Source organism: Oncorhynchus clarkii, chromosome 12 (genome assembly GCF_045791955.1).
Source record: "Oncorhynchus clarkii lewisi isolate Uvic-CL-2024 chromosome 12, UVic_Ocla_1.0, whole genome shotgun sequence".
NCBI classification, from domain to species: domain Eukaryota; kingdom Metazoa; phylum Chordata; class Actinopteri; order Salmoniformes; family Salmonidae; genus Oncorhynchus; species Oncorhynchus clarkii.
The window spans coordinates 70,571,392-70,598,583 of NC_092158.1; the positions used below are offsets into that span (position 1 = coordinate 70,571,392).

Below are 27,192 nucleotides of genomic sequence, written 5' to 3' on the forward strand. Positions count from 1 at the left end.
AGTCTGTCCTCTCTCTCTTCCAGTCTCTCCCCTCTCTCTCCCAATCTGTTCTCTCTCTCTCTCCCAGTCGCTCCTATTTCTGTCTCTTCTCTCCCTTCCAGTCTCTCCTCTCTCTCTCCCAGTCTGTTCTCTCTCCCTTCCAGTCTCTCCTCTCTCTCTCCCAGTCTGTTCTCTCTCTCTTCCAGTCTCTCCTGTCTTTCCCCTCTCTGTCTCTTCTCTCCCAGTCTCTCCTCTCTGTCTGTCCTCTCTCTCTCCCAGTCTCTCCTCTCCAGTCTCTCCTCTCTCTGTGTCTCCTCTATCTGTCTCTCCTCTCTATGTGTCTCCTCTCTCTCTCAGTCTCGTATAAGTCTCTCCTCTCTCAGTCTCTCCTCTCTCTGTCTCTTCTCTCCCAGCCTCTCCTATCTGTCTGTCCTCTCTCTCTCCCAGTCTCTCCTCTCCAGTCTCTCCTCTCTCTGTGTCTCCTCTATCTGTCTCTCCTCTCTATGTGTCTCCTCTCTCTCTCAGTCTCGTATAAGTCTCTCTTCTCCCACTCTCTCCTCTATCTGTCTCTCCTCTCCCAGTCTCTCCTCTCTCTGTCTCTCCTCTCTCAGTCTCTCCTCTCTCAGTCTCTCCTCTCTTTGTCTCTCCTCTCTCGGTGTCTCCTCTCTCTGTATCTCCACTCTCTCCCAGTATGTTCTCTCTCTCTTATCAGTCTCTCCTCTTTCTGTCTCTCCTCTCTCGGTGTCTCCTCTCTCTGTATCTCCTCTCTCTCCCAGTCTGTTATATCTCTCTTCCAGTCTCTCCTCTATCTCTCCCAGTCTGTTCTCTCTCTCTTATCAGTCTCTCCTCTTTCTTTCTCTCCTCTCTCTGTCTCCTCTCTCTCCCAGTCTGTTATCTCTCTCTTCCAGTCTCTCCTCTCTCTGTCTCTCCCAGTCTCTCCTCTCTCTCTCCCAGTCTCTCTGTGTCTCTTATCAGTCTCTCTCTCTCTCTCTCTCTCTCTCTCTCTCTCTCTCTCTCTCTCTATCTCTGTGTCTCTCCTCTCTCTGTCTCTTATAAGTCTCTCCTCTCCCAGTCTTTCCTCTCTCTGTGTCTCTTATCAGTCTCTCCTCTCTCTCTCTGTCTCTCCTCTCTCTCTCCCAGTCTGTTCTCTCTCTCCTCCAGTCTCTCCTATCTCTGTTTTTCCTCTCTCTCTCTCTCTCTCTCTCTCCTCTCTCTGTCTCTCCTCTATCTGTCTCTCCTCTCTATTTGTCTGTCCTCTCTCTCTTCCAGTCTCTCCTCTCTCCCACTCTGTCCTCTGTCTCTCCCAGTCTCTTATCTCTCTGTCTCTCCTCTCTCTTCCAGTCTCTCCTCTCTCTCTCTGTCTGTCCTGTCTCTCTCCCAGTCTCTCCTCTCTCTGTGTCTCTTATCAGTCTCTCCTATCTCTGTTTCTCCTCTCTCTATCTCATCTCCCAGTCTCTTCTCTCCCATTCTCTTCTCTCCCAGTCTCTCCTCTCTCTGTCTCTACTCTCTCTCTCTGTCTGTCCTCTCTCTCTCCCAGTCTCTCCTCTCTGTCTCTCATCTCTCTTATCAGTCTCTCCTCTCTCTGTCTCTCCCAGTCTCTCCTCTCTCTCTCCCAGTATCTCCTCTCTCTCTCCCAGTCTCTCCTCTCTCTGTCTCTCCTCTCTCTCTCCCAGTATCTCCTCTCTCTCTCCTCTCTATGTCCCTCCTCTCTCTCTCTCCCAGTCTCTCCTCTCTCTCTCTGTCTCTCCTCTCTCCGTGTCTCTTATCAGTCTCTCCTCTCTCTCTCTGTCTACTTCTCTCTCTCCTCTCTCTGTCCCTCCTCTCTCTCTCCCAGTCTCTCCTCTCTCTCTGTCTCCTCTCTCTCTGTCTCTCCTCTCTCTCTGTCTCTCCTCTCTCTCCCCCCTCTCTGTGTCTCCTCTCTCTCTCTCTTCCAGTCTCTCCTCTGTCTCTCCTCTCTATGTCTCTCTTCTCTCCCTGTTTCTCCCCTCTCTCCCAGTCTCTCCTCTCTCTCCCAGTCTCTCCTCTCTCTCCCAGTCTCTCCTAGTCTCTGCTCTCTGCCTCCCAGTCTCTCCTTTCTCTCCCACTCTCCTCCCCTCCCAGTTTGTAACAGAACTGAGCTTGAGCAAATAGAAGATTCAGTTCAGTTCATGTATTGTTTGGTTAGTGTTTCCACATCTTTGTTATGGATTGGTAATCATAGGGCTCTAGACTAAATCCTTCTAAACATTATTTTTGGCACCAGTGAATAAGTAAACCTTGAACTGGAAATAAATTGTTTGGATGACTCAAAACAATGCAGCTGACTGACATAGGGATTGTCTTCTCACTCTCCAACATAGAAAAGAAAAACGCAAAACGAATTATATCTTAGAAAAAGGACAAAGACATTTTTTCCACTCTAACTAGGCTTGTTCCTAAGACAATGCTTGATGAGAATTGGTGTGACTAAAAACCAAATAGAACCCAAATGCCTCCAGCTGGTTGTCAGTCTCTCTATGTTTTGAGAGGGACCGTTGATAATGCACTGCTTAGTTCAGCAGGCAGTGCAGCACAATAGAAGTAGGGCAGTGCTTGATCAACCCTCTCTGGATGACTGAGATGAGATTTACATCAAACAGGAACCTGCTTTGATCACATGCCAACCTTATTTATTACTACATTCTGTCTCTCTCTTCCTCTCTCTCAACCCCCCCTCTCTCTCACCCCCCTCTCTCAACCTCCCCCTCTCTCTTTTCTCTCTCTTTCTCTAACCACTCCTCACTCTCCCTCTCTCTCTCAATTCAATTCAAGGGGCTTTATTGGCATGGGAAACATCTGTTAACATTGCCAAAGCAAGTGAAGTAGATAATATGCAAAATTGAAATAAACAATCAAAATGAACAGTAAACATTACACCCACAGACGTTCCAAAAGAATAAAGACGTTACAAATGTCATATTATGTATATATACATACACAGTGTTGTAACAATGTACAAATGGTTAAAGTACAAAAGGGAAAATAAATCAACATAAATATGGGTTGTATTTACAAAGGTGTTTGTTCTTCACTGGTTGCCCTTTTCTTGTGGCAACAGGTCACAAATCCTGCTGCCGTGATGGCACACTGTGGTATTTCACCCAGTAGATATGGGAGTTTATCAAAATCGGGTATGTTTTCGAATTCTTTGTGGGTCTGTGTAATCTGAGGGAAATATGTGTCTCTAATATGGTCATCTATTTGGCAGGAGGTTAGGAAGTGCAGCTCAATTTCCACCTCATTTTGTGGGTCAGTGTGCACATAGCCTGTCTTCTCTTGAGAGCCAGGTCTGCCTACGGCAGCCTTTCTCGATAGGAAAACTATGCTCACTGAGTCTGTTAGGGTGTGCAGGGTGAATACGTGGTCTGTCGTACGATCATTTGGTAAAAAGCCAATTTGACATTTGCTCAGTACATTGTTTTCACTGAGGAAATGTACGAGTCTGTTGTTAATTATAATGCAGAGGATTTTACCAAGGTTGCTGTTGACGCATATCCCACGGTAGTTATTGGGGTCAAACTTGTCTCCACTTTTGGATTGATGTGATCAGTCCTTGGTTCCAAATATTGGGGAAAATGCCAGAGCTAAGGATGATGTTAAAGAGTTTTAGTATGGCCAATTGGAATTTGTTATCTGTATATTTTATCATTTCATTGAGGATACCATCAACACCACAGGCCTTTTTGGGTTGGAGGGTTTTTATTTTGTCCTGTAGTGAATTAAAGGTAATTGGAGAATAAAGTGGGTTCTGGTAGTCTTTAATAGTTGATTCTAAGATTTGTATTTGATCATGTATATGTTTTTGTTCTTTGTTCTTTGTTATAGAGCCAAAAAGATTGGAGAAGTGGTTTACCCATACATCTCCATTTTGGATAGATAGTTCTTCGTGTTGCTGTTTGTTTAATGTTTTCCAATTTTCCCAGAAGTGGTTAGAGTCTATGGATTCTTCAATTACATTGAGCTGATTTCTGATGTGCTGTTCCTTTTTTTTCATAGTGTATTTCTGTATTGTTTTAGTGATTCACCATAGTGAAGGCGTAGACTCAGGTTTTCCGGGTCTCTATGTTTTTGGTTGGACAGGTTTCTCAATTTCTTTCTTAGGATTTATCATTCTTCATCAAACCATTTGTCATTGTTGTTCATTTTCTTCGGTTTTCTGTTTGACATTTTTAGATTTGATAGGGAAGCTGAGAGGTCAAATTTACTGTTTAGATTTTCTACTGCCAAGTTTACACCTTCACTATTACAGTGAAACATTTTGTCCAGGAAATTGTCTAGAAGGGATTGAATTTGTTGTTGCCTAATTTTTTGGGGGGTAGGTTTCCACACTACATTCCTTCCATCTATAGCATTTCTTAATATTACTGAGTTCCTTTGGCTCTGATGCCTCATGATTGAGTATTGCTCTTTTCAAGTAGACTGTGATTTTGCTGTGATCTGATAGGGGAGTCAGTGGGCTGACTGTGAACGCTCTGAGAGACTCTGGGTTGAGGTCAGTGATAAAGTAGTCTACAGTACTACTGCCAAGAGATGAGCTATAGCTGTACCTACCATAGGAGTCCCCTAGAAGCCTACCATTGACTATGTACATACACAGCGTGTGACAGAGCTGCAGGAGTTGTGACCTGTTTTTGTTAGTTATGTCGTCATAGTTGTGCCTAGGGGCTCATATGGGGGAGGGAAGGCTGTCTTCTCCAGGCAGGTGTTTGTCCCCATGTGTGCTGAGGGTGTCAGGTTCTTGTCCGGTTCTGGCATTTAGGTCGCCACAGACTAGTACATGTCTCTGGGCCTGGAAATGATTGATTTTCCCCTCCAGGATGGAGAAGCCGTCTTCATTAAAATATGGGGATTCTAGTGGGGGGATATAGGTAGCACACAGGAGGACATTTTTCTCTGTTAAGATCATTTCCTTTTGAATTTCTAGCCAAATGTAAAATGTTCCTGTTTTGATTAATTTAATGGAGTGAGTTAGGTCTGCTCTATACCAAATTAGCATACCCCCAGAGTCCCTTCCCTGTTTCACACCTGGTAGTTTGGTGGATGGGACTACCAGCTCTCTGTAACCTAGAGGGCAACCAGTGGGTCCGTCTCCTCTATACCAGGTTTCTTGTAGGATGACAATGTCTGTATTTCTGATTTCTTTGATGAAGTCCAGGTTCCTGCTCTTTAGGCCAAATGCCTCAGGCCTTGGATATTCCAGGATGAGGCCTTGGACATTTCAGGATGAGATAGAAGGCTTTGTGTTCCATAAAGTGTCCAATGATGTTGGTCATGCGGTTTGTCCTCAGGCCAGTAAGTATGAGCAGAGCCTATTGAGCATCTGGTACATGCCATTGCCTTGGGCTAGTGTAAGAGTGGGGGTTGGGCCTGTTTGCCTGCTCACTGCCTGGGTGTATGTTTGACTTCCATGTTGAGGCCCTCTTTGTGGGGGTGGGGTGCATGGGGTGGGAGAGTGTCTCGCTGGTCTGGGCGGGGTGTCTATTGATCTGTTGCTCCTGTGTGAAGTGTTGGGGCTGCGTTTGAGAGTGATGTCCTTTAGGGTCCGGGTCATAAAGGCTGTTCAAGTCCAGGGTGGAGTGGTGGGCCGGGTAAACATTTGGTTTTGAGGCACAGTCACAGGAAATACAACGTTTTCCCGCTGTATGGTATCAGGGTGGAAATCTTTTCGTGGTAGCAGGGTGGATGTAACCACTTGTGCACTGGGGAAAGTAGAATAAGCTTTTTCAATCACTCCTTTGAGTGCTGTGGCCACACTTTCCTGCTGTGCTCTCAGGTCGTTTGTGCCTGTGTGTATTATTAAGTAACTATGTGAACATAGTTGGCCCTCAGACAGAAGGTCTAGGGCGCGCTGGGTGTTTGGACACCAGAGTTTAGACACACTGTGTTTGGGAAAACGTTTTTTTCCCTTGTATATATTTACCATTTGAGTCCATAAGGAGTACAACCTGTGTCTTGTGTATGTCCTCAGTGGGTGTGGGGGGGTTATCAGGAGCGCTATCAGGGTGGCTGTCAGAGGGGGTGAGATCCCCTGGGCTTGGGGTTCTTCATTTGTCTGTCCCGCTGTGATGTCGACGTGGTCAGGGTCTGTCTGGGGTGGACTGTTCTGCTGTGGTGTCGAGACTTTTGTCGGGAACTGAGGTGGGCTGTTCTGCTGGCTTCTCTGCGGGGGTGGCCATCGCTCTAGTAGGTTGTTCTCTGTCACGCCACCCCCCTCACCCTCTCCTCCAGCAGTCTGATCCTCTCCTCTAGTGCTCTGTTCTGCTCCTGCTCTTTCTCCTGTTGAAGTTGTCTCACCACAGTCCAGAGTGCAGATATGTCTCTCTCCACCTCCAGCTCTCCAGGTCTGGTTAAGGGGGTGTTGTTGTGCTGGACTGTTGTCTGGGTCTGTACTGATTGGAGTGTAATCACCTGCTGTTCCAGCTCCACCTGCCTTACCTCCAGCTGGGTGAATTTATCCTTCATTTCAATGAGGGAGTAGTACTTACTCTGTGCTGGGAGGTTGACTTTTTGCTGGGGTTGGCTCATCTGTGGGGTTATATAATGAAGAGGTCTGGTCTGACCCACTCGGGGTGGAGGTTTCTTTCTCAAGGGAGAGCTTCTCCCGCTGAGCTAATTCTTTGATTAGGTGAAAGTCCAGCTGAAACTGTTTGGCGTTGCCCTGTACCAATACTGTTGCATACTTATAGAGATTTATATTAGCTGACTCAGAGTCCTCGTTGTCTAGTATCCTGAGTTTCCACCCCTCGGTAACATCCCCCCCCCCCCTTAACAGAGGGGTAGTGTGCTAATATAGCACTGTGCCATGCCAGGGGATGGTCTGTGTGGAAGATGAGGTTGCTGATGTTCCCATTTTTATAATAGTCAGCAAAAAGTGTCTCTTGATTTTCCATAAGTAGCTTAATTTTGTGCTATTTTCGTGTCTTAACATTCTTTACATACACAGGGTAGTGTATTTTAATTACCTCTGAACAGCGGGAGGCAGCTTCTAAGGCCTCTCCATTTGGTTGGAGTCGACTGTGTGACTCAAATCAAATCAAATTTTATTTGTCACATACACATGGTTAGCAGATGTTAATGCGAGTGTAGCGAAATGACTCTCCTGCCATTGTTGGGCTAAAGGGCTTTGACACCTCTCACTTGACACGTCAGTGCTAATTGAAGTTGTATCAAGCTTGGTAGCCTTAATTTAGCATTCAGTCCTCATAAAGTAATGTATTTTTCTTCTTGGCTTTTGGAAATAAAATATAGCTTCAGACTAAACATTACTCACTCAGTTCCAGGTTGGATGGTGTTTTCAGGTTTCGGTTGTTTTCCAGAGAATTTGCTGTCCTGCTTTGGAATAATAATCTTTGGTAGTTGTAAGCCTCCCAGGTGATTCCAAAATCAGGTTGTAGGTTTTGAGTTTTGATTTGGAATGAAGGTTATGTTGTAGAGGGTAGCATCCTGTATGTGTTCCTGACAAAAAATGTTTTATCTATCTTTTTTTTAAGAACATGCTGAAAAAGCCAGGAGCTCATCTGCTCATGACCTCTTCTCTGTCTTTCTCTCTCTCTCTCTCTCTCTCTCTCTCTCTCTCTCTCTCTCTCTCTCTCTCTCTCTCTCTCTCTCTCTCTCTCTCTCTCTGTAGGTAACTCTAAACAGGGTCTTCGGTGTAAAACCTGTAAGATGGGTGCTCACCTGTGGTGCACCTCAGAGTTGTCCCAGCAGCCCTGCAATGGAAAGGTATGTTCCCTGTCCTGGTCTACAGATCTGGACACACACACACACACACACACACACACACACACACACACACACCACACACACTCCCCCTGCAACCCCTGCAGTACTGGCCCCAAGGCTGAATCAGTGCTTCTCAAGGTCCTGTCCATGTATGCAGTAAAAGCTGCTAACAGTATGGGCACACATATGGAATGGGCAGTGAGTATGCAGCAGTGTTTGTAGGTGTGTGTGTGTGTGTATACATTTGTGTACAGCTGTGTGTGCATAGATACTGCTGATGCTGTTGAAACCGGCCCGTTAATCAGTGGTCAGAGTGGTCCCTCTAGTAGAAGACAGAAGCTCCCCTGTCTGAATTCTCCCTGTCTGAATATTCCCTATCTGTTTCAAACCACACATGATCCTTCTTGATCCCTTCAAGGATGCCAGATAGAAGTCATTGGTATGCAGGGGAAGTCAGGTCCCTGAACAACGTTGTTTGAAATTCACTGAGGAACTCAGGAGCTGTTGGATGTAGAAGAAAAATACTGTACTGAGTAGTTGAGAGGGAGTGTGTGATGGAGAGAGAGAGATATGGATAGATAGATAGATAGATAGATAGATAGATAGATAGATAGATAGATAGATAGATACATACATACATAGATACATAGATACAAAGATACATACATACATAGATAGATAGATAAGCCAGAATATCTTTGGAAGTAACAAAGGAACACCATTCATCCCTGTTACTCTGCCCCTGCCTTATAACAGTGCTGATAGCTCATCTCAATGTCAGCACACAGGGAAATCAACATCTCCATTGAAACAGTCCCCGTGCCTAATTCAGTGTGAAATTGTTTGTGTGTTCTGTGTGCAGTTGGGAACGTGTAAGTAGGCTGCGTGCTTGTGTGAGTGCTTCAATATGTGTGTGTGAGTGTGCGTGCGTGTGCCCGCGCATGGTTGCGCGTGTCGAGACCCCGGCAGCAGGTTTAATTGATTTACAATTAAGCCAGAGAAAACACAGTGATTTTAGCAATATTACTTCTCGCAGGATACTCATGTATTGACTTTTGGCAACTGTTGGTCAGACTGTTGCTGCTAAGTCCGCCCTATCTCGTCCTCTCTCTCTACTTCAATTACTGTAATGTAATTCTATAAATTAGCTGAATAAAAACCCAGAACTACAGGCTGTAAAAATGAATGAATGTAAACAGAAAATCCATATTATTCTCCCTCCTCTGTGTGTGTTAGTCTGGGGTCGGGGCCTTCAAGCGGAACTTCAGCTCTCCCATGCTGGTTAACGAACAGCTGGCTGTCGTCAAGGAGGTGCAGCCCACCCAAGGTGAGCATGCCCAGTAAATAAAATGTGTGTGTGTGTGTGTGTGTGTGTGTGTGTGGATTTGTGTATCGGCATCCATGTGTGGGGTGTCGTGCATGAAGACGTGTGTATTCTGCACGTGTCTATCTGCATGTGTGTGTCGTATCCTAGCCCTGAGAGGAAGTGGACGTGATTAAAGTCCTTCACCCTATAGAATAGATCCTTATGAATAAATTCCAGCTCTCATTCCACCTGCTGTCCTTTCCTTCTTCCCTGTTTCCTTCCTCCTTCCGTCCATCAGTGTTCCGTTAACCTGCCCCCTCCCTCCCACCACCATAACCCCAGGTCTGTCACTTTGACGTCGGGGCTTGTGTTCCAAAATGGGACCCTGTCCCCTTTGCACTATAAAGGGAATAGGGTGCTATTTGGGACTTTTCTTGGGTCTGAGCCAGGGCAGGCTGGGATTATCACCTGTCATTACACACATCAGGTAGTACAGAACAGCCCACCTCGCTGCCATTACAGTGACTGTTGAGCAGGGAAATGACTGGTTTAAATTGATGGAGCTCTACCTGGAATAGAGAACCAGTCCCAACTGATTCTCACTCTGACCGAAACTGAAAAAACATCAACTCAATACAGCCTCTACCACTAATGCTTGACTTTCATCTCACAGAGCACTGAAACGACAATGTACTTCCTGAAAATACAATGTGCAAACTTGTAAAGAGCCTTGGACTTCACTGGTGCCTTCTGTCAGATCTTCAGCAGGTCACTGTCTGTCTGGGACTGTCATTACACCTATATTTAGAGCTCTGGGCTGGGCCTCCCTTAACGTCAGTTATGATGGCAGTTCCCAATCTCTGAGGCTGCTCGTCTGTGCGTGTGTTCCTGTAAAGGTTTAACTATCTGTGTGTGTTTTCAGGGGCAGGCCGGGGGCGTGGGGTGGACCCTATTTACGCAGCCCTGCGCTATGGGACGTCCCTGGCACAGATGAGCCGCTCCAGTTTTGGGAGCGTGTCCGAGTCGCCCACGCACAGCCAGGTATGACGTCACCACCTGTACCATGGGGACACGCAGCCTGTTAATTAGTGGCTCTATAAAGGGGGCCTTCACCTTCATGTGACCCTGTACCCAATCTCCACATGCTCCATCACCTGCATGTGAGCCTATTTATCTTGTCCTGTTGTGTTTCTAGCAAAACCAGCAATTCTCCCTCACTTCTACTAGCGTTCTTAGCTACAGTATATCTGGATGACTCAGAGCCTGAGAGTCTGTTCTCGGTCAACTTACCTGGTAAAATAAGGGTTTTGACGTAGAAAACTACAGAAACACATTTAGTGTCTCGATGTGTCCCGAGTTTGTCCTCTCTCACTCTGTTCCATCTTTTTTGTCTTAAATCCCTCTTTTTCCATTTTGTTCTCTGTTTCTCAGGGTGAAGGAGGAGAGGAGGGGGAGCAGAGGCAGTACAGCATGGAGGAGGAGATGCCACAGGAGACAGGGGGTAAGAACACGTGTGTGTGTGTGTCTGTTTGCGTGTGTGTGCCCTCGTGTATTTATGTGTGTGTGTGTCTTGAGTATGTACATCCTTGCTTTGCTGTCTGACCTGATCGTTCAGGCTGAGTGACGCATCTCCTTGTCTGTCAGATCTGCCTCCGTGTGAAAACGAGAAGGCTGAACCTGAGGGTGGGGACAGCGAGCAGCTCCAGGAGCCTGTAGAGGAAACCAGCGTGAAGGTACACACACACACACACACACACACACACAACACACTCAGTCCTCTTCCTGCTAACTGACCTTATGTTCAGAGACACTATATTTAACTAAAACGTTTTTCCGTCTGCATTCCTTCTCCCTGACTGTGTCCATCCAGGTTCCCAGGCGTATTGAGGTTCACTCCATCCACACGTATGTAGCGCTCTTCAAGTTCCTGCCTCAGGAGCACAACGACCTCGGACTAGAGTGAGTGATTGAATGGGGTCTGTTTGTGTGGGTTTGTGTGTCCGTCCCGGTATTCTACAGCATCTGTCATTTCTTCCAGATTAAAACATCCTTGCCATCTGTAGAAGGGACAATGTGAAGGAACCATTAAGGAGGTGCATCCTGCTGATGATAAAACACAGCAACAATTACCGCCCACACATACACACTGTCCGCTTTGGGGTGGGGTGGGGTGGGGGCTGAATGATAAAGACACTGAAAATGAATTAGATATGAAAGGATGAGGAGAAATATGGAGGGTCTAGATGGAGAGAACAGCTTGAAACAGACATGAGCACAGAGAGGGAGCAAAAAACAGGGGGCGGGGGAAGGGAGAGACAAAACAGATGCAAAGAATGCCAGCAGAACAGGGAGAGGGTAGAAGGGAGTGAGAGGAAGAGGAGGAGGAAGGAAGGACAGGGATGAGGGAGGAAAGATAGAAGAGTATAAAGGTCAGGATGTGTGTTAGGGAGAGAAGAGAGCTGTGGGTGCAGGTAATAAAGAGGTACATCGCCATGGGGATGGTTCACAGCCATCTGGTGTGTATGTGTGTGTGTGTGTGTGTGTGTGTGTGTGTGTGTGTGTGTGTGTGTGTGTGTGTGTGTGTGTGTGTGTGTGTGTGTGTGTGTGTGTGTGTGTGTGTGTGTGTGTGTGTGTGTGTGTGTGTGTGTGTGTGTGAGCTAGAGAGAGAGAGTGTGACAGGCCAGGACGATCAAATAGGGCAGCAGGGAGAGCAGAGCAGACACCCAAGGGACTTCATAGAGAGAACTTGTGTAATGGGGACAGTACAGTAGCTCTGTGTATACAGTACAGTAGCTCTGTGTATACAGTACAGTAGCTCTGTGTATGTAGGACAGCCCAGTAGCTCTGTGTATACAGGACAGTACAGTACACTAGCTCTGTATATAGGACAGTGGATACTGCGTAGTCTGTGTACATGAGTCTGATCCATGTTTATGTGTTTGTGAGGGGTGTGTGCTTGTGCATAGGGCTGTGATGGTCATGGTATTTTGGATGATGGTAATTGGCCAGCCAAATGACCGCGGTCAACGCAATAACTGTTCAAATAGCCCGGGGAAAAAAATATGTACACATTTTCTCCTTTCCTCTGCTCCTGACTGCATGTGCTGCCATAGAAATATCATTAATAGAATGGGCATCCTCATTCAAGTCCATGGTGGCGTAATGGGTGGAAGTAAAAGCAGGAAGTGCTTCGACATGTGCTGTGATTAGTTGATTCAAGTGAACTGACATTACAAAAAAATACGTTGCATCGCATGAGCCACATCAGTCAACACCATTTGAATGAACATTCTACATTACCATGGAGATTATTGCATCACAATATCAAACAGCCATTGCAAGGGAAAGGGGGCGTTGCCTAGGCTACTGAAGGCTTGTTTGCTACAACACCTTGCTTGTTTCAGCAAAGTTTCATTGCGTTGTTTAGAGTCCGTGTTACCACAGATGTGGACTCAACCACACGAGTGCTCGGCCGTCCCGTCTTTCAGTCAGACGTTCCAAAAATAATAATCATCACAATAATGTTTTTTCTTTAAACGGTTAAGACGGTTATTTTGTTTTCATATCGGTCTTCATCCACTGACGTAAATAGCACCAAATCAGTGGCAAGCACGGCGTTGGACAAACAGTGACTCTGTCTCGCTCTTTCTCCCTCTCAAACCGGACGCGCACACACACACACAATTTACACATACAGAATAACTCATATACCCCCAACGGTTATACGGTTGTTGTGCCAGCTCTATGTCGTGCATGCATGTCTGTGTGTGTTTATTTATTTTGGGGGGGGGGGGTCTGTGAGTTATTCTGTATGAGTAAATTGTGTGTGTGCGTCCAGTGCGAGAACGTTTGAGAGGGAGAAAGAGCCAGACAGAGGCACTGTTTGTCCGACGCCATGCTTGCCACTGATTGGTGCTATTACGTCAGTTACACATGCAATGATTGTTGCTATTTTAAACATAATTATTGTGTGTAGTCACCTGTTCCTTACCTACATGTTATTCATTTAGCAGACGCTCTTATCCACAGCAATTAGGGTTAAGTGCCTTGATCAAGGGCACATCAACTGATTTTTCACCTAGTCGGCTCGAGGAATTGAACCAACGACCTTTCGGTTTATGGACCGATACTCTTAACTGCTAGGATACCAGCCGCCACCTCTGAGTCATGGGAGGGGAGTTCATCCCAAGTGAACAGTAGCATGCTGTGTACAAAGAAACACCACACAGAGTTTGAAATCATGAACACACTCTCCCTGTGTGAGTCTCTTCTCTTTTTTCAATGCTGGCTTTAATGTACTCTCTCCCCACCTGCTTTTTCTCTCCCCTCCTCCCCCCCGCCCCCATCCCTTATCTTCCTCTCTGTCTTTCTTTCTCTCTCACAGGCCTGGTGATCGGGTGCTGGTCACTGATGATTCTAATGAAGAGTGGTGGAAGGTGAGCAATTAATGATCTACGTCACTGTGTGTGTGTGTGTGTGTGTGTGTGTGTGTGTGGTGCGTGCGTGCGTGCGTGCGTGCGTGCGTGCCTTAGTTAGGCGTGTGAGTATGAACTGTATCACCTGCCATATTGTTGGCCTCTCCTAAACATCCAGACAGTCAGAAATAGAAACATAATTTCCTCTGAAAATCGCTTTAAGAGGGAAACATAATGAATTTAACTAGCGTTGCGACCTGAAAGAGCTTTTTACTGAGTCGGTAATGAGCTTCAGTCACTCTCAATGTTCTGGATATGGTTGCGTTCAGTCTCTGTCAGAGAGGAGCGAGGCTCTGTATTAACCCTTCCGTGCCTGTCACTCAGCATAGAGCACCGGTACAGAAACTCATGCACAGGTCTCTATTTTATGGGATGGTTTACAAAACACTGAAAATCATACACATCCAGACAAAGTAAATGAGAACATAATTGTGAACACCCAACTCTGTGGATACAGAACTGAATGTATTTGAATGTATGTCATATTTACTATTTACTCTACGTGTCATCTGTATGACAGGGAAAGAGTGGAGACAAGATGGGCTTCTTCCCTGCTAACTTCGTTCAGAGGGTGCGCCCAGGGGAGAGGGTGTGGAGGGTCACCCAGCCTGTCCCTGCCAGCCGAGGGATGGGACACATGCCAGTGAAGGAGGATCAGGTGAGACACTCATTTTGTCTCGTCTTTTTTCCTTTGCCCTGTAGTCTTCCTTTGCCCTGTAGTCTTCCTTTGCCCTGTAGTTGTGCCAAACCATCTATTTCTTGTCTGCTTCCACTGCCTTTCTATTTGAACCTTCCTAATACACCCTTGTTTCTTTTTGCCTTCTTACCTCTCTTTCTCTCTCTTTGTCTCTCTCTCTCTCTCTCTCTCTCTCTCTCAATCTCTCGTTGTCTCTTTCTCTCTCTCTTTCTGTCTCTCTTTCTCTCTCTTGCTCTCTCGCTGTCTCTCTCTCTCGCTGTCTCTCTCTCTCTCTCTCTCTCTCTCTCTCTCTCTCTCCCATCTCTTTCTCTGTCTCTCTCTCTCTCTCTGTCTCTCTCTCCCTCTGTCTGTCTCTCTCTCCCCTCTCTCTCTCTCTCCCCTATCTCTCTCTGTCTCTCTATCTGTCTCTCTCTCTCTCTCTCTCCCTCTGTCTGTCTCTCTCTCCCCTCTCTCTCTCTGTCTCTCTCTCTTTGTTTCTCTCTCTCTGTCTCTCTCTGTCTCTCACTCTGTCTGTCTCTCTCTCTCCCCTCTCTTTCTCTGTCTCTCTCTCTCTCCCCTCTCTGTCTCTCCGCTCTCTGTCTCTCCCTCTCTGTCTCTCCCTCTCTGTCTCTCCCTCTCTGTCTCTCCCTCTCTCTCCCTCTCTCTCCCTCTCTGTCAGATCTGTGTGGGGAAGAGTGAGGACAATGAGGGTTTCCTGAAGCTGAGCAGTGGGAAGAAGAGAGGACTGGTCCCTGCTGAATCCATTGAGGAGATCTAACCTCTGTCTCAACACCAGCCCCCAGTCTCTCTCTGTCCAGCACCCTGTAACCTCCCCACACACCCCTTTAAGGCCTGAGGAGGACCAGCCAGTCCGGAGGTCCTCCAACACCACCATCATGAGGCCCACCTCCCTACTAAACTGAGTGGGGAGCGTTGACAGTTCAGCTTGTGAATTCCTGGTGATGTGGAGTATGCCCCAGCCTTGTCCTTGCTGACCTTGTCTCCTCCACCCCAATGTAGCTGACATCCCAGACATGAAAGGATTGGTTTCCCTTCCACAGTGGGTTGGCCTAGGTGTTGTGGAGGACTATCTAAGCCCCCAATGCCCCATGTTTTCCTGCTGTAATGTAACTTTGTGTATTAGTGAACTGGGTTTATCTGTAGTCCAGACCACAGGGGTACGAGTTTTAGGACTGAAGGACTGGCTGCTGTGGACTCCAGTAACTTCCCTCAGGATGGAAGGAACTTTGAGACTATTTTCTGTTTGGTGAGTCTGGTCTCTCTGTGTGTGATTTGACCAGTTATTTTTCACTGTCCTCTGTGGCTGGATATCATGAGGCTGAAGAATGCAGGATTAAGGCCGTCGCATAATATCCAGTCTGAAAGTGGCGCTCCGTTTCGCGCATATATAATGACTAAAATGTGTGCTGTTTTGGTGTTTGGCAGGATTTTTTTTTGTCTGTTCGCTCAAACAACATTTTGTATTGGGGCAAGTTGAAGTTCGGTAGCCGACGTCTACGCCCGTTCGCCTGTAATTGGTCAACTGTAGTGTTTTCAAATGAAGGTCTTCAAGGGCGTATGAGAGCACAGTCGTGCGCGCACACCTAGCCGAGTTCAGCTAGGCGCAAACAGAACCTAGTATTAGTATACGTTACCTTAGTCAGGTACTTGTGTTGTGTGTGGGAGTTCCTGTTCCTGTTCCTGTTCCTGTTCCTGGACACTGCATGGAAGAAAACATTTGTTCTTTCTCTGATGAACTAGAACAAGCATCACACTCCTGATGACGTCATCACAGGTGGACGCCTACTATGATCATAGTAATTCATTTACGAGGTGACCGTGAAGGAGATAATTGCATGCTGAAGGAGGTACTTGTTTGAATGCCCGGTGTCAGTGAGATGTTCAGGAGACTGGTGATGGTTGTAGGTGTAGGTGCTTGCATTTTCTCTCATCCTTTCGTTTGGTCCACCTTCGCTCTCTCTCTCTTTCTTTCTCTCTTTCACTATCTCTCTTTCTCTCGTCTCTCTCTCCTTCCATCTTTCTCAGCTATACATTGGTCCCTTGGCTGGGATTTGACATCATCTTGATTTAGACTGGCACAAAACTTAACTGCTCTGCAAGGACGGATGGGCGGGCAGGCGGGCGACACTGGGCAGAGTACACCCTGGTCAGACCAGACAGCCAGCAGAGGACTGGACAAACTGGGTTTATTTCGACACACTCTCTCAGATCCTGACTCACCGGCTGACTCACTAACGTTCGACCTCGCACTTGACAGGTTCCAGAAGGTCATGGATGTAAGCCCCGTCATTTTATTGTACAGCTGGCGAATCAATCAAACGCTTCAGAAAATCTGTTTTTCTATGTCCTATTTATGAAAAATACAAGCGATTCAATTAGATTTGGGCGGTGAATACTTACATAAATAATTCAATGTTTTTTTGTTCTGAATAGCCTGGACTGTATAAAACATCTATGAATAGAGCCATTGCTAAAAAAAAGAAACAAATGGAGCAACAACACCATTTTTTTAACTGCTCTAAATTAGTTTCTATTTTCTGGCCAATTTAGCAGACGGGCACTGAAGAGCCGTGGAAGACTTGGGAAGTGTGTTCGTGTCTTTTGGCTCGTCTGTTTGGTCCACCACTGGTAAACAAACAACAGCCAAGAGCCAGTCGGCTGGAAAACCACATGAACAGACTTTGTAAGTGTGACAACCGGACATGGTCCCGCTGGTCTGAGGGACAGGGAGCGAGGGATATGGAGGGACAGGGAGCGAGGGATATGGAGGGACATGGAGAAAAGTAGACAAAAGGGGTTGACCCAGGTGTAGAACCATCATAAATCAATGTGTCTGTATGCAGGTTTCTTTGTCTATGGATGACCAATTCAACATTGATCAAATGTCAGTCTCTCGCTCTCTCTCTCCATTCCCCTCTCTCTTTCCCTCTGTCTCTGACACTATTGGGCATTTTTGCTGCTAGTGGGAAGGGTGGCTGGACTGATGTATTGTACATGTAAGCATGTTTAATGATAGGATAATGGGTTGGATTTCAATGTTTCCATAATGTATTGATTATTTATTGATTTAGACAGATATCTATCTACTTGCTAAGTTGCAGCACGTAGCTGTCACACTGGTGGCATTAATAACATGTCCCCTCCCGCTTCCTGTAATATAAGAATACAGTATATACAGTAAGCCATCTGGAGAGTTAAAGAAGTGTGATGATGATGAACATATTGGGTGCGTTAGTAAATTCAATCTGGAGTGCCAGAGTGCGCTCTGGGCGTTCGTAAATTCAGATTGTTGGTCAGATTGTCTGATCGTAAATTCAGAGCATTTCGCTCTCGGAGCGTTCAGCGCTCACACTGGACGAGCTGGCCGAGGAGGAGGCTTGATTCGAGCGTTCAGACCTCATAAAGGCAGTCCAGTACCCAAGCTAACTGGCTAACGTTGGCTAGCTTGCTAGCTACTTCCAGAAACATGTGAGAGAGCACCTCACTTGGACCAGTTTACTCGATCTAGCAGAGCTGGTTAGGCTGTTTTCATGTTATCCAGAGCGTTCGTGACTGTAACTGTGCTGCTGGCAACAATTTAAGTATGCTTTCTTTGGCGACGATTACTCACACCGGCCATATTCAACGGGTGTTGAGCGTTCGTAAATTCATCAGTTATTCTGCGCTCTGGCACTCTCAGACGAGAGTGCTCTGAAATCAGAGTAGACAGGCAGAGTGAATTTACGAACGCACCCATTGTTTCATGTTTTGTTCCTCACATAGTGCATGGTAATATGATCATCTTTGAGTCTATATCCTCTGTGTCTGTGGATGTGTCTGTGGATGGATGATGTGTCACAGACTGTGATGAATATTGTTTTTTCCTTCCGCTGGGGCCATGTGTAGCAAGTACTTATCTGGTCCTCACAGTCCCAGAGCAGTCCCAGAGCAGGAGCTATACCCAGTCACTGGGTATACAGCTGGAGGAATTGTTTGTTAGCTTATTCCTTGCCGAATTTTCACACAAGATGTACATTTCCGGTAGGGTTTGTGTAGACTGAGAGTCTGTCACCCCTTGTGGACCCTATTTGATTCGCTCTTCGTGTAGCATTTCTGTGTACAGGCCCTGGCCTCGTTTCCCAGTTGCGATGTAACTTGAGCATTACGATGATTTTACCAGATGCATCGTTATTTACGAACCAATTTTTTTAAAGAGCTACTGCCTCTGTAATTTTGGTCATAAAGTGTTTTGTTTCTCACATAGTGGGGCAAGTTGGGCACCATCAGTAAATTACACAATAATGGGACGTTAAAACGTGAATAGCTCCAAATTTGAATGACTTAAAAACCTCAAACCAATTGTAAAAATGTATATACATGTATTGAGAGCATTTAACCTTTTACTCCAGTGAGCTAAATCAGGTTCACACGGAGTGTTTCTTGGTAGTCTTCAAAAATCTACTTTGAAACAAAGTATACACCTCACACACATGGTTATGGGCTTTAAAATAGGAAGACACCTTGACCATGTCAGATATAGTTGATATGTATTCAATTTTGAGTTTTCATCCCAATATTACACTTTATTTACATCACAGAATACTGAAATATAACAAAACTGTTTGACATAGAAACACCAGATTTTCGGCAGTTAATTTTTTTTTATAATGTTGATTAATTATGAAAAATATGAATAACATTCCACTCATGAGGCCACTAGGTCATTTGGCTGCATGAAAGAGCTACTGAGACAACCAAAAAAATATGCACATGAAATTATTGTTCCATTTACATTGTGTAATTCAATGACATCCCTAACTATCCCCAGAGATAGGCTATCCAAAGCCAAACCAATCTTCGCCCCGATCGCACACCAGCCAGCTGAAGCTAATTGGCTAAATAATTTGGCTAACTATTCCCACCTGTGAACTCACCCACATTAAACCACACCCCGAAACCAACTCACGTTTGAATTCAGCCATGGCCGCTAGCATTTATTAACGAACCAAATCGAAAACGAGGCCAAATTAGGAAGTGCAGTCGCCCTTTAAGAGTGTTTCTCAAACAAGAATGTAGCGAGGCATAACGTTTGGGTCGTTAGACCATGTGTTAATACTGACTGGATCAAAATAAAAGCAGCACTCTCAAATCAGATTTCTCCATTCAAATCTTACCTTAACATTATAATTATAATCATCCCACAATCCTGACAATGGATCACCTCCTTTGAGATATTAGCACCTACAGTATGGCTGCAAATAGGCTATTGATGCAGGCTTATTATGATTCCTCAATATTAATGCACTAAATCACAGAGTGGGCATTAAATTGCGCAAGTGTTGTCACACATCATGAAACACATTGAGGCAAAAAAATTACAGATAGTAGCCTTGTGGAAAAATAGAACTCTATTGATTGAACATTACATTAATTTCAGTCTGATTGAAATAGGCTACATGGCCTATATAGGCTATGTGTCTTTTAAAGCAGTCATCTCGCTTTTCATTTGAAGCATAATTGTATCCTTGACCCGTGTGTGTGTAACACATACTTTGGTAACTTTGTATTCGTAGTTAACTTCGTTTTGAAGTTGTCACAGTCAGACAGATAGAATCAAGATGTTTAGGCTGTGTTAAGCAGAGAGCTGTGAATAAAGTGACGCAAAAGGGCACTTTGGGCACGAGTGGCCTGCGAAAGGTTTTTAAGAGCCACGTTACTAACGAAGGCTCTGGGAAAACAACTCGGCTACTGAAGGTAAGAAAGTTCTAACGATGATCTATCAAGATGAAGGCTCTGGGAGACAAGGCTCTGCACAGTAAGTGTATGTTTTAGTGTGTGTGTGCGGGATATAGCCTTAGTTAATATCACTGGAAGAACACATGCCTCAATAAAAAAAAAATCTTTATCCTCGAATGAAACTCTGGTGTTGTGTGAGTAACTGCCTCTGCAGTCATTCTCCCTCGTCTAGCCACTTTACTCTGTAATACCAGCATCATGTCCTCTTTGCTCTCTCTTCGCTCTCACTCCATCATTGTCACTCACTTCCACTCTACAGATGTCGGATCTTAATTTGAGCCAGTTTGCTACAGCAGGAAAATAATCCTGGCGCAACAGGAAATGTGATTTATTATGTGGATTATAATAAATAGTCATTGTTAAATGGGTTGATACGTTTTTCACAAGGGGAAATCAAGTCTGACTTCTATTTGTGGAAAATCCAAACTTCAGAAGCCTTTTTAAACCTCAAATACACGACAAGTACAACAATACCTGCACTGTGTTCTCCTCCAACACATCTCTTTCTTTTGTGAAAGAACCTCTACACTTCATTTTGCAGGGTAGGATAGTGTGCAGAAATCCAGTAGGTTTGGAAAAGACAATGGTATTCCAGACTCCTTGTTTAAGTATAGGGATAACAAAAGCTTTACTGAAATGGGGCCTACTTCTATGACTGCCAATGACTGCAATCTGGCCTTTCTCTATTGTGTGTGTGTGTGTGTGTGTGTGTGCTTGTATGTGTGTGTGCATGCCTGTGTGTATAAGTGTGTGTGAATGTGTGGTGTGGGCACCTTCGCTGGCAGAGGTGTGTTACAGCAGCAGGGGTCTTTTGGTGTCTTCTTGTCTGCCTGTAGTAGCCATCATCTGCCTAATTAGTGTATAAGGAGCAGAGTATGGAGGGAGGCATGCTGAGTGAAACAGTACTTAATGGCACCCACCCACACACACACAAACGCAAATATGCGGGCTAAATATTTTGATGCTTATACAAGGAACACAAATAGTAAGGGGTTGTGATGTCATTTCCTAGTTTACAATGAGCCTGCTGAAAGGAAGAGATCTGACAGGCCAGAGAGGGAGAGAAGCAGAGGTAAAGCGAGAGGGAGAGAGTGTGTGTGGGGTGGGGGGGGGGGGGGGAGGAGGTGCCAGAGGAAGCTTCATATCAGAGTGAAAGGTAACACTTTATTTGGATAGTCCATCTGTAGATGCTCTACAAACTTTCAGTAACATTTCAACTAACTATCTACTAACCCTAACCTTAACGTTACCCTAACCCTTATTCTAAACCTAACGCTAACCGTAACAAGCAGTTGCTTATCAACAGATAGTTTGTTGATAGTATGGCCATCTGTAGAGTATCTACAGATGGAGCATCCAGACAATCCAAATAAAGTGTGAACGAGTGAAATTCTCACCTCAAAAGAAATTAATCACAAGCTCTATGTTATGTCACTGACTGTCAAACATCCTCTGGTTTTGGGAGTCCTAATGGGTTCATGTTTGTTCATAACTTACAAACCAAAATGAATGAATGGCATGTATGCAGGACACGTCTCCCAAGGGGAATAAACAAGCTGTCCACTGTACCAATTGATCTTCGGATTTCTGTGAGCGTGATAGGGCAAAGCTAGCCTGGGAACCCTACTAAGGTAGATAGAAGGCTGCATGGAAGGCTATCTGAAGAACATTCACTGGCCTGTGCAAAACCTGATCTTAAGGCCAAGATAGTTTACTACACCTAAGGTGAAAACATACACTGAGTTAAGAACACCTAATATCGTAGTTTTTTTGCCCTCAGAACAGTCTCAATTTGTCGGGCCATGGACTCTACAAGGTGTCGAAAGCCTTCCACAGGGATGCTGGCCCATGTTGACTCCAATGCTTCCCACAGTTGTGTCAATGTGGCTGGATGTCCTTTTGTTGGTGGACCATTATTGATGCACATGAGAAACTGTTGAGCGTGAAAAACCTACTACCATACTCCATTCAAAGGCACTTAAATCTTTTGTCTTCCCCATTCACCCTCCGAATGGCACACAAACATTCCATGCCTCAAGCTTAAAGCCCTTTTTACATCAGCCAATGTCACGGCTTTCTTCTGTTGAAGGAGAGGCGGACCAAAACGCAGCATGGTTATTGTGATACATCTTTAATAAAGATGATAAATGAACAATATACAAAACAAGAAATGTGAAAAACCAAAAACAGCCCTATCTGGTGTAACAAACACAAAGACAGCAACAATCACCCACCAAACCCAACACCAAACAGGCTACCTAAATATGGTTCCCAATCAGAGACAATGACTAACACCTGCCTCTGATTGAGAACCATATCAGGCCCAAACACAGAAACAGACAAACAAGACATCCAACATAGAATGCCCACTCAGATCACAGGGTGTGACAAAGTAGGCCGTCATTGCAAGTCAGAATTTGTTCTTAACTTACTTGCCTAGTTAAATAAAGGTTAAATGTAATAAAACATATACATTTTTAAGTGCTGTACAGAAACCCAGCCTAAAACCCCAAACAGCAAGCAATGCAGATGTAGAAGCATGTTGTCTAGGAAAAACTCCCATGAAAGGCAGGAACCTAGGAAGAAACCTAGAGAGGAACCAGGCTCTGAAGGGTGGCCAGTCCTTTTCTGGCTGTGCCTGGTGGAGATTATAACAGTACATGGCCAAGATGTTCAAATGTTTATAGATGACCAGCAGGGTCAAATAATAAGAATCACAGTAGTTGTAGAGGGTGCAACAGGTCAGCACCTCAGGAGTAAATGTCAGTTGGCTTTTCATAGCCGAGCATTCAGAGTTCGAGAAGCAGGTGCAGTAGTGACAGAGAGTTGAAAACTGCAGGTCCGGGACAGGGTAGCACGTCCGGTGAACAGGTCAGGGTTCCATAGCCACAGGCAGATCAGCTGAAACTGGAGCAGCAGCACAACCAGGTGGACTGGGAACAGCAAGGAGTCATCAGGCCAGGTAGTCCTGAGACATGGTCCCAGGGCTCAGGTCCTCCGGGAGGGGAGGGAGAGGGAGAGACCATAGCTTTCACCTGGATTCACCTGGTCAGTGTATGTCATGGAAAGAGCAGTTGGTCTTAAAGGAACATTTCCACCCAAAAACAATATTTTGGTATTTGTTTCATTAGTCCAAACTGTTTGGCTTGTGAGCAATCAAGTTTTCAAGATATGTAACTGCTTGAGGTGTGACTACAGACCCGGGTTTGATCCCAGGCTGTGTCACATCTGGCTGTGACCGGGAGTCCCATAGGGCGGCTTTACTTGGCTCATCGCAATCTAGCACCACCTTTTGGCGGGCCGGGAAACTGCAGGCTGACTTCGGTCGTCAGTTGAACGTTGTTTCCTCTGACACATTGGTGCTTCTGAGTTAAGCCAGCGGGTGTTAAGAAGCTTGGTTTGGAGGGTCATATTTCGGAGAACGCATGACTCGATCTTCGCAACTCCGTTGAGGAGTTTCAGCGATGAGACAAGATTCTAATTGGATATCACGAAATTTGGGAGAAAAGGGGGATAAAATACAAAACCGTTATAAATACAGAAATCATCCCCAAAATGCATCATATAGGGTTGACTTCTGAATTTTGAAAGTTACATTTCTTGAAAACTTAATTGCTGATAAGCAAAACATTTTGGGACAATGTCAACAATGGACTAATGAAACAAATACCAAAAGATCGTTTTTGGGTGGAGTTTTCCTTTAATGTCTTGTACACTCAGTGTAAATTTCTGTCCTGACCCAGAAGAGCCACCACTACAGTAGTAATTCATCATCATTGGCTCACCAGCTTCTATAAGCACTTTACTGTGACGCCTGCTTCCCATCTGTTGTGAGTCAAGGCCCTCTGTGTCCTCCTCCAACTGATGAACTGTGCTACTCTGCTGTGGGGGATGACTGGACAGAAACCTGTAGTTAAACAATTCCACCTCTCCTCTGTTTTCCGTCTCTGTCTGCCTGTCTCTCACACTGATGTTATTCAATCCCTCCCACACTGTCTCGTACAGGGGCGCAACTTTGGTTTTAGAAGTGGGGGGACATATATATTTTTTGTCCAGTCAAATAAACACTCCAAACAGCCAACCTGACCACTTGGAGGCGGCGTCCGCATGGTCCTAAAGCACACAATTGACTTGTGTTGTATCACATTCCAATGTTGGGGGGCAAAAATGCAATTTCGGAATATGTCCCCACCCCTGTCCCCAGTGAAAGTTGCGCCCCTGGTCTCGTACAAACAGACACTCACAGACACACTCTCTCTCATATCATCCCTCACTTTGTCTCATTCAGTCTCTCTCTTTTCTCTCTCAATGTCTGTTTCTCTCCTTCACATCAGCCTCCTTCTTTCTCCGTTCCCCTCTCTCTCTCTCTCTTCCCTTCTCCCTCTCTTTCTCTGATTCATCACTGTTGACTGTGAACGACTGACTCACTCCCTCTTGTTCATAGTTAATATGGTCCTTCTCTTGATGGGACTTGTGATCGGAGTTATTGAAAGGAGTTCTCCGTTAAGCCTTCATCTATATTCACCCCGACACATTAGGTGATGAGAAGAGGGGGAGGGGTAGGGGTAGGGGGAGCAAGAGGAGAGGAAGGTGTGAGAGGAGAGGAGAGGAGAGAGGGTACTGAATATGAAATTATTCATTAATAATAGCTCATCTCCTGATGCTGTTCAGGCTCAACTCGACTAATGTGTGACTCTAAAGGTACTAAACAGACAGCGAGTGGCAATTATCAGGCTTTATGAATCTAGTTGTGTCTGAGACATTGCACGGTGGTGTTAGTACTGGCCAGTCCCACACAGACAGACTGGTCCTCAGGGTGGCACACATTGTTTGTGGCCCCTGAATAAACGTCTGAAATCGTTATTCAAAAAGCCTCATGCAGTTGTTACCATCACTGCCTGACAACCTTTTGGCACTGACTGGCTGGACAGACGAATAGCTTGTTTGTGTGCTTGTGTCTGTTCTGTCCTAGATGCTGGAGAGCCTGGACATACTGGCGGATGGCACATCATCTGGTGTGGTGTGGCATGTTGTTTGTCTTTAACACTCTCTTTTCACTTTTTTGTACTTTCCCATTTGCTCCTATTCTCTCAGCCTTCACACTGTTGCTTTAGTGTGTGTGTGTGTGTGTGTGTGTGTGTGTGTGGAGGACTTGAGGACACAGGCAAAATGGAGGACTTGAGGACACAGACAAAATGGAGGACTTGAGGACACTGACAAAATGGAGAACTTGAGGACACTGACAAAATGGAGGACTTGAGGACACTGACTTGATCACAGGGCTCTGCATTCAGCAGAAGAAACGTTTCATCACCAAAGAAAGGGGGCGTGAAAATGGAACAGAGGAGGAGGGAGAGCAGATCAAACGCCAGAGGACAAGAAGGCATGAGAGGAGTGAGAGGACAAAGCTAAATGGGAGGTGAAGGTATTAACTGATACGACTTTCTCCAATACACATACGGAGACACGTAACTGCAAACACATGTACACGGACACACAACACACTCATTAGACCTACAAGGTTAAAGTCAAAGTGTCCACCTCACTGGGACTTCAGTAGTGTTGTGTCATCGTTATTATCTTGTGCTTATACAGTATAGTACATTTCCTCTCTCCTTATCTCCAGTTTATTATAGTGAGTGATTAGAGACAAAAAAGCAGTGCCCCGTCTCTCTCTCTCTCTCTCTCTCTCTCTCTCTCTCTCTCTCTCTCTCTCTCTCTCTCTCTCTCTCTCTCTCTCTCTCTCTCTCTCTCTCTCTCTCTCTCTCTCTCTCTCTCTCTCTCTCTCTCTGCTGTCTCTTAAATGGAATTGAGTGTCAAACACACAGTCATTCAACTCAATACAACTGGGAAATTCCACAATAACGTAATTGTGATAGTTCAGTACTGTACTGAACTAAACTCTACTTTACACTACTCTACTGTACTGTGTTGTCCAAACTTGTGAACCCAATTGTGGTTTGTGTCTTCTATGATTGCCCATTGTAGGCAATTCAACTGCCGAAATTCCATGATTGATTTTTTTTGAGGGGGGTGAGGGGAGGTTCTACTAAGCTGTGTGGAATTGTTTTAAGAAGGTCATACCAAGGATCATTTTGCTATTTGATTTTGAATTTTAAGACCCCTTGACGTATCCCCCCCCCCCAAAAAAAACGTATATATATATACAGCCATGTAATCTCCATATTCAAAAATCCATTCATTTTTTCAACTGGTACCGGGGGAGTCTTGTGAGGCCTGTGGGGGTCCTAGAGCAAAATAACCGACATGTGCATGTCCGCGAGAGTCTCACCTTTGCACAGAGGGGTCATAGTCGTTTGTAGGCCACCATTCAGACGCTTTGTGAGAAGACCGGTTTTCGGGATGCCTCATGGTCTGACCAACACCGCTCTAGCTCTGTTACCTTTCAACACAGATGCGAAAGTGCAACATAGGCAGATGCAGTGGATTGAGACATAACCAATGAAAAAAACAGATGTCTCTAGCTTAAACGGATGGATTTTTATGGGGATTTTTGTATTTTGCTAATTGGATTTAATGTGTGTATGCCTTAATTTCTCAAAAATATGGACTCTTAGCTTTCATTTCACAACAGATTTGATATGCTCCTATGAACTTTACATGTTGGTGCTCATGGGTCCTTTTAAAATGGGCAATTACCAACTACAGCCCTCCATGGTGCAGCTAATAGTCCTTGATGCAATTTTCTCTTTTTCCATTCTCAGAAAAGGAGGAAGCACAATAAATAGACAATGGAAACAACAACTTGTCAGAGATTCAAAGCAATCGCAACAATGAAACGCTAGTTAAATTAGTTTATATTCTAAATATAGCAGGTAATCAGAGGTTACACACACAGGCACACCCAGGCATAAAAACACACACACACGTACACACACAAACACTGGCATACACACACATACACGCACAGGCCTGTATGGCTGACACCTGCTGACAGAAGCATAATTAGTTCTTCCTGTACAACATACCATTAGGCTATCCCCATATTTCACCCACACAGTAACACATGCAATGCAGTATATGTATTTCTCACAATCCTGTATCTCTCTCTCTCTCTTTTGCTCTCTCTCTCTCTCTCTCTCACACACACACATACACACACACACACACACACACACACACACACACACACACACACACACACACATACACACACACACACACACACACACACATGCACGAATACATGCAACCATAAT

At 45.2% G+C, this 27,192-nt stretch overlaps 1 protein-coding gene across 2 annotated transcripts in view; it reads left to right on the plus strand.

Moving 5' to 3' along the window:
* LOC139421156 (SH3 and cysteine-rich domain-containing protein 2-like) overlaps positions 1 to 20,094 on the plus strand; it is a 60,069-nt gene extending 39,975 nt beyond the window's left edge. Inside the window, exons 3-12 of one of the 2 annotated variants that reach the window (XR_011635595.1) lie at positions 7,625 to 7,719; positions 8,956 to 9,046; positions 9,948 to 10,066; positions 10,457 to 10,526; positions 10,670 to 10,758; positions 10,896 to 10,984; positions 13,410 to 13,461; positions 14,021 to 14,158; positions 14,856 to 16,149; positions 17,087 to 20,094. Coding sequence is in view for 1 of the 2 variants with exons in the window: in XM_071171763.1 (XP_071027864.1) it covers positions 7,625 to 7,719; positions 8,956 to 9,046; positions 9,948 to 10,066; positions 10,457 to 10,526; positions 10,670 to 10,758; positions 10,896 to 10,984; positions 13,410 to 13,461; positions 14,021 to 14,158; positions 14,856 to 14,954 (842 nt within the window). In the remaining variant the exon portion in view is untranslated. Of the gene's footprint in view, positions 1 to 7,624; positions 7,720 to 8,955; positions 9,047 to 9,947; positions 10,067 to 10,456; positions 10,527 to 10,669; positions 10,759 to 10,895; positions 10,985 to 13,409; positions 13,462 to 14,020; positions 14,159 to 14,855 lie in introns of both variants that reach the window. The other variant, XM_071171763.1, reaches the window with a different exon arrangement.
* The last annotated feature ends 7,098 nt before the right edge of the window (positions 20,095 to 27,192 follow it).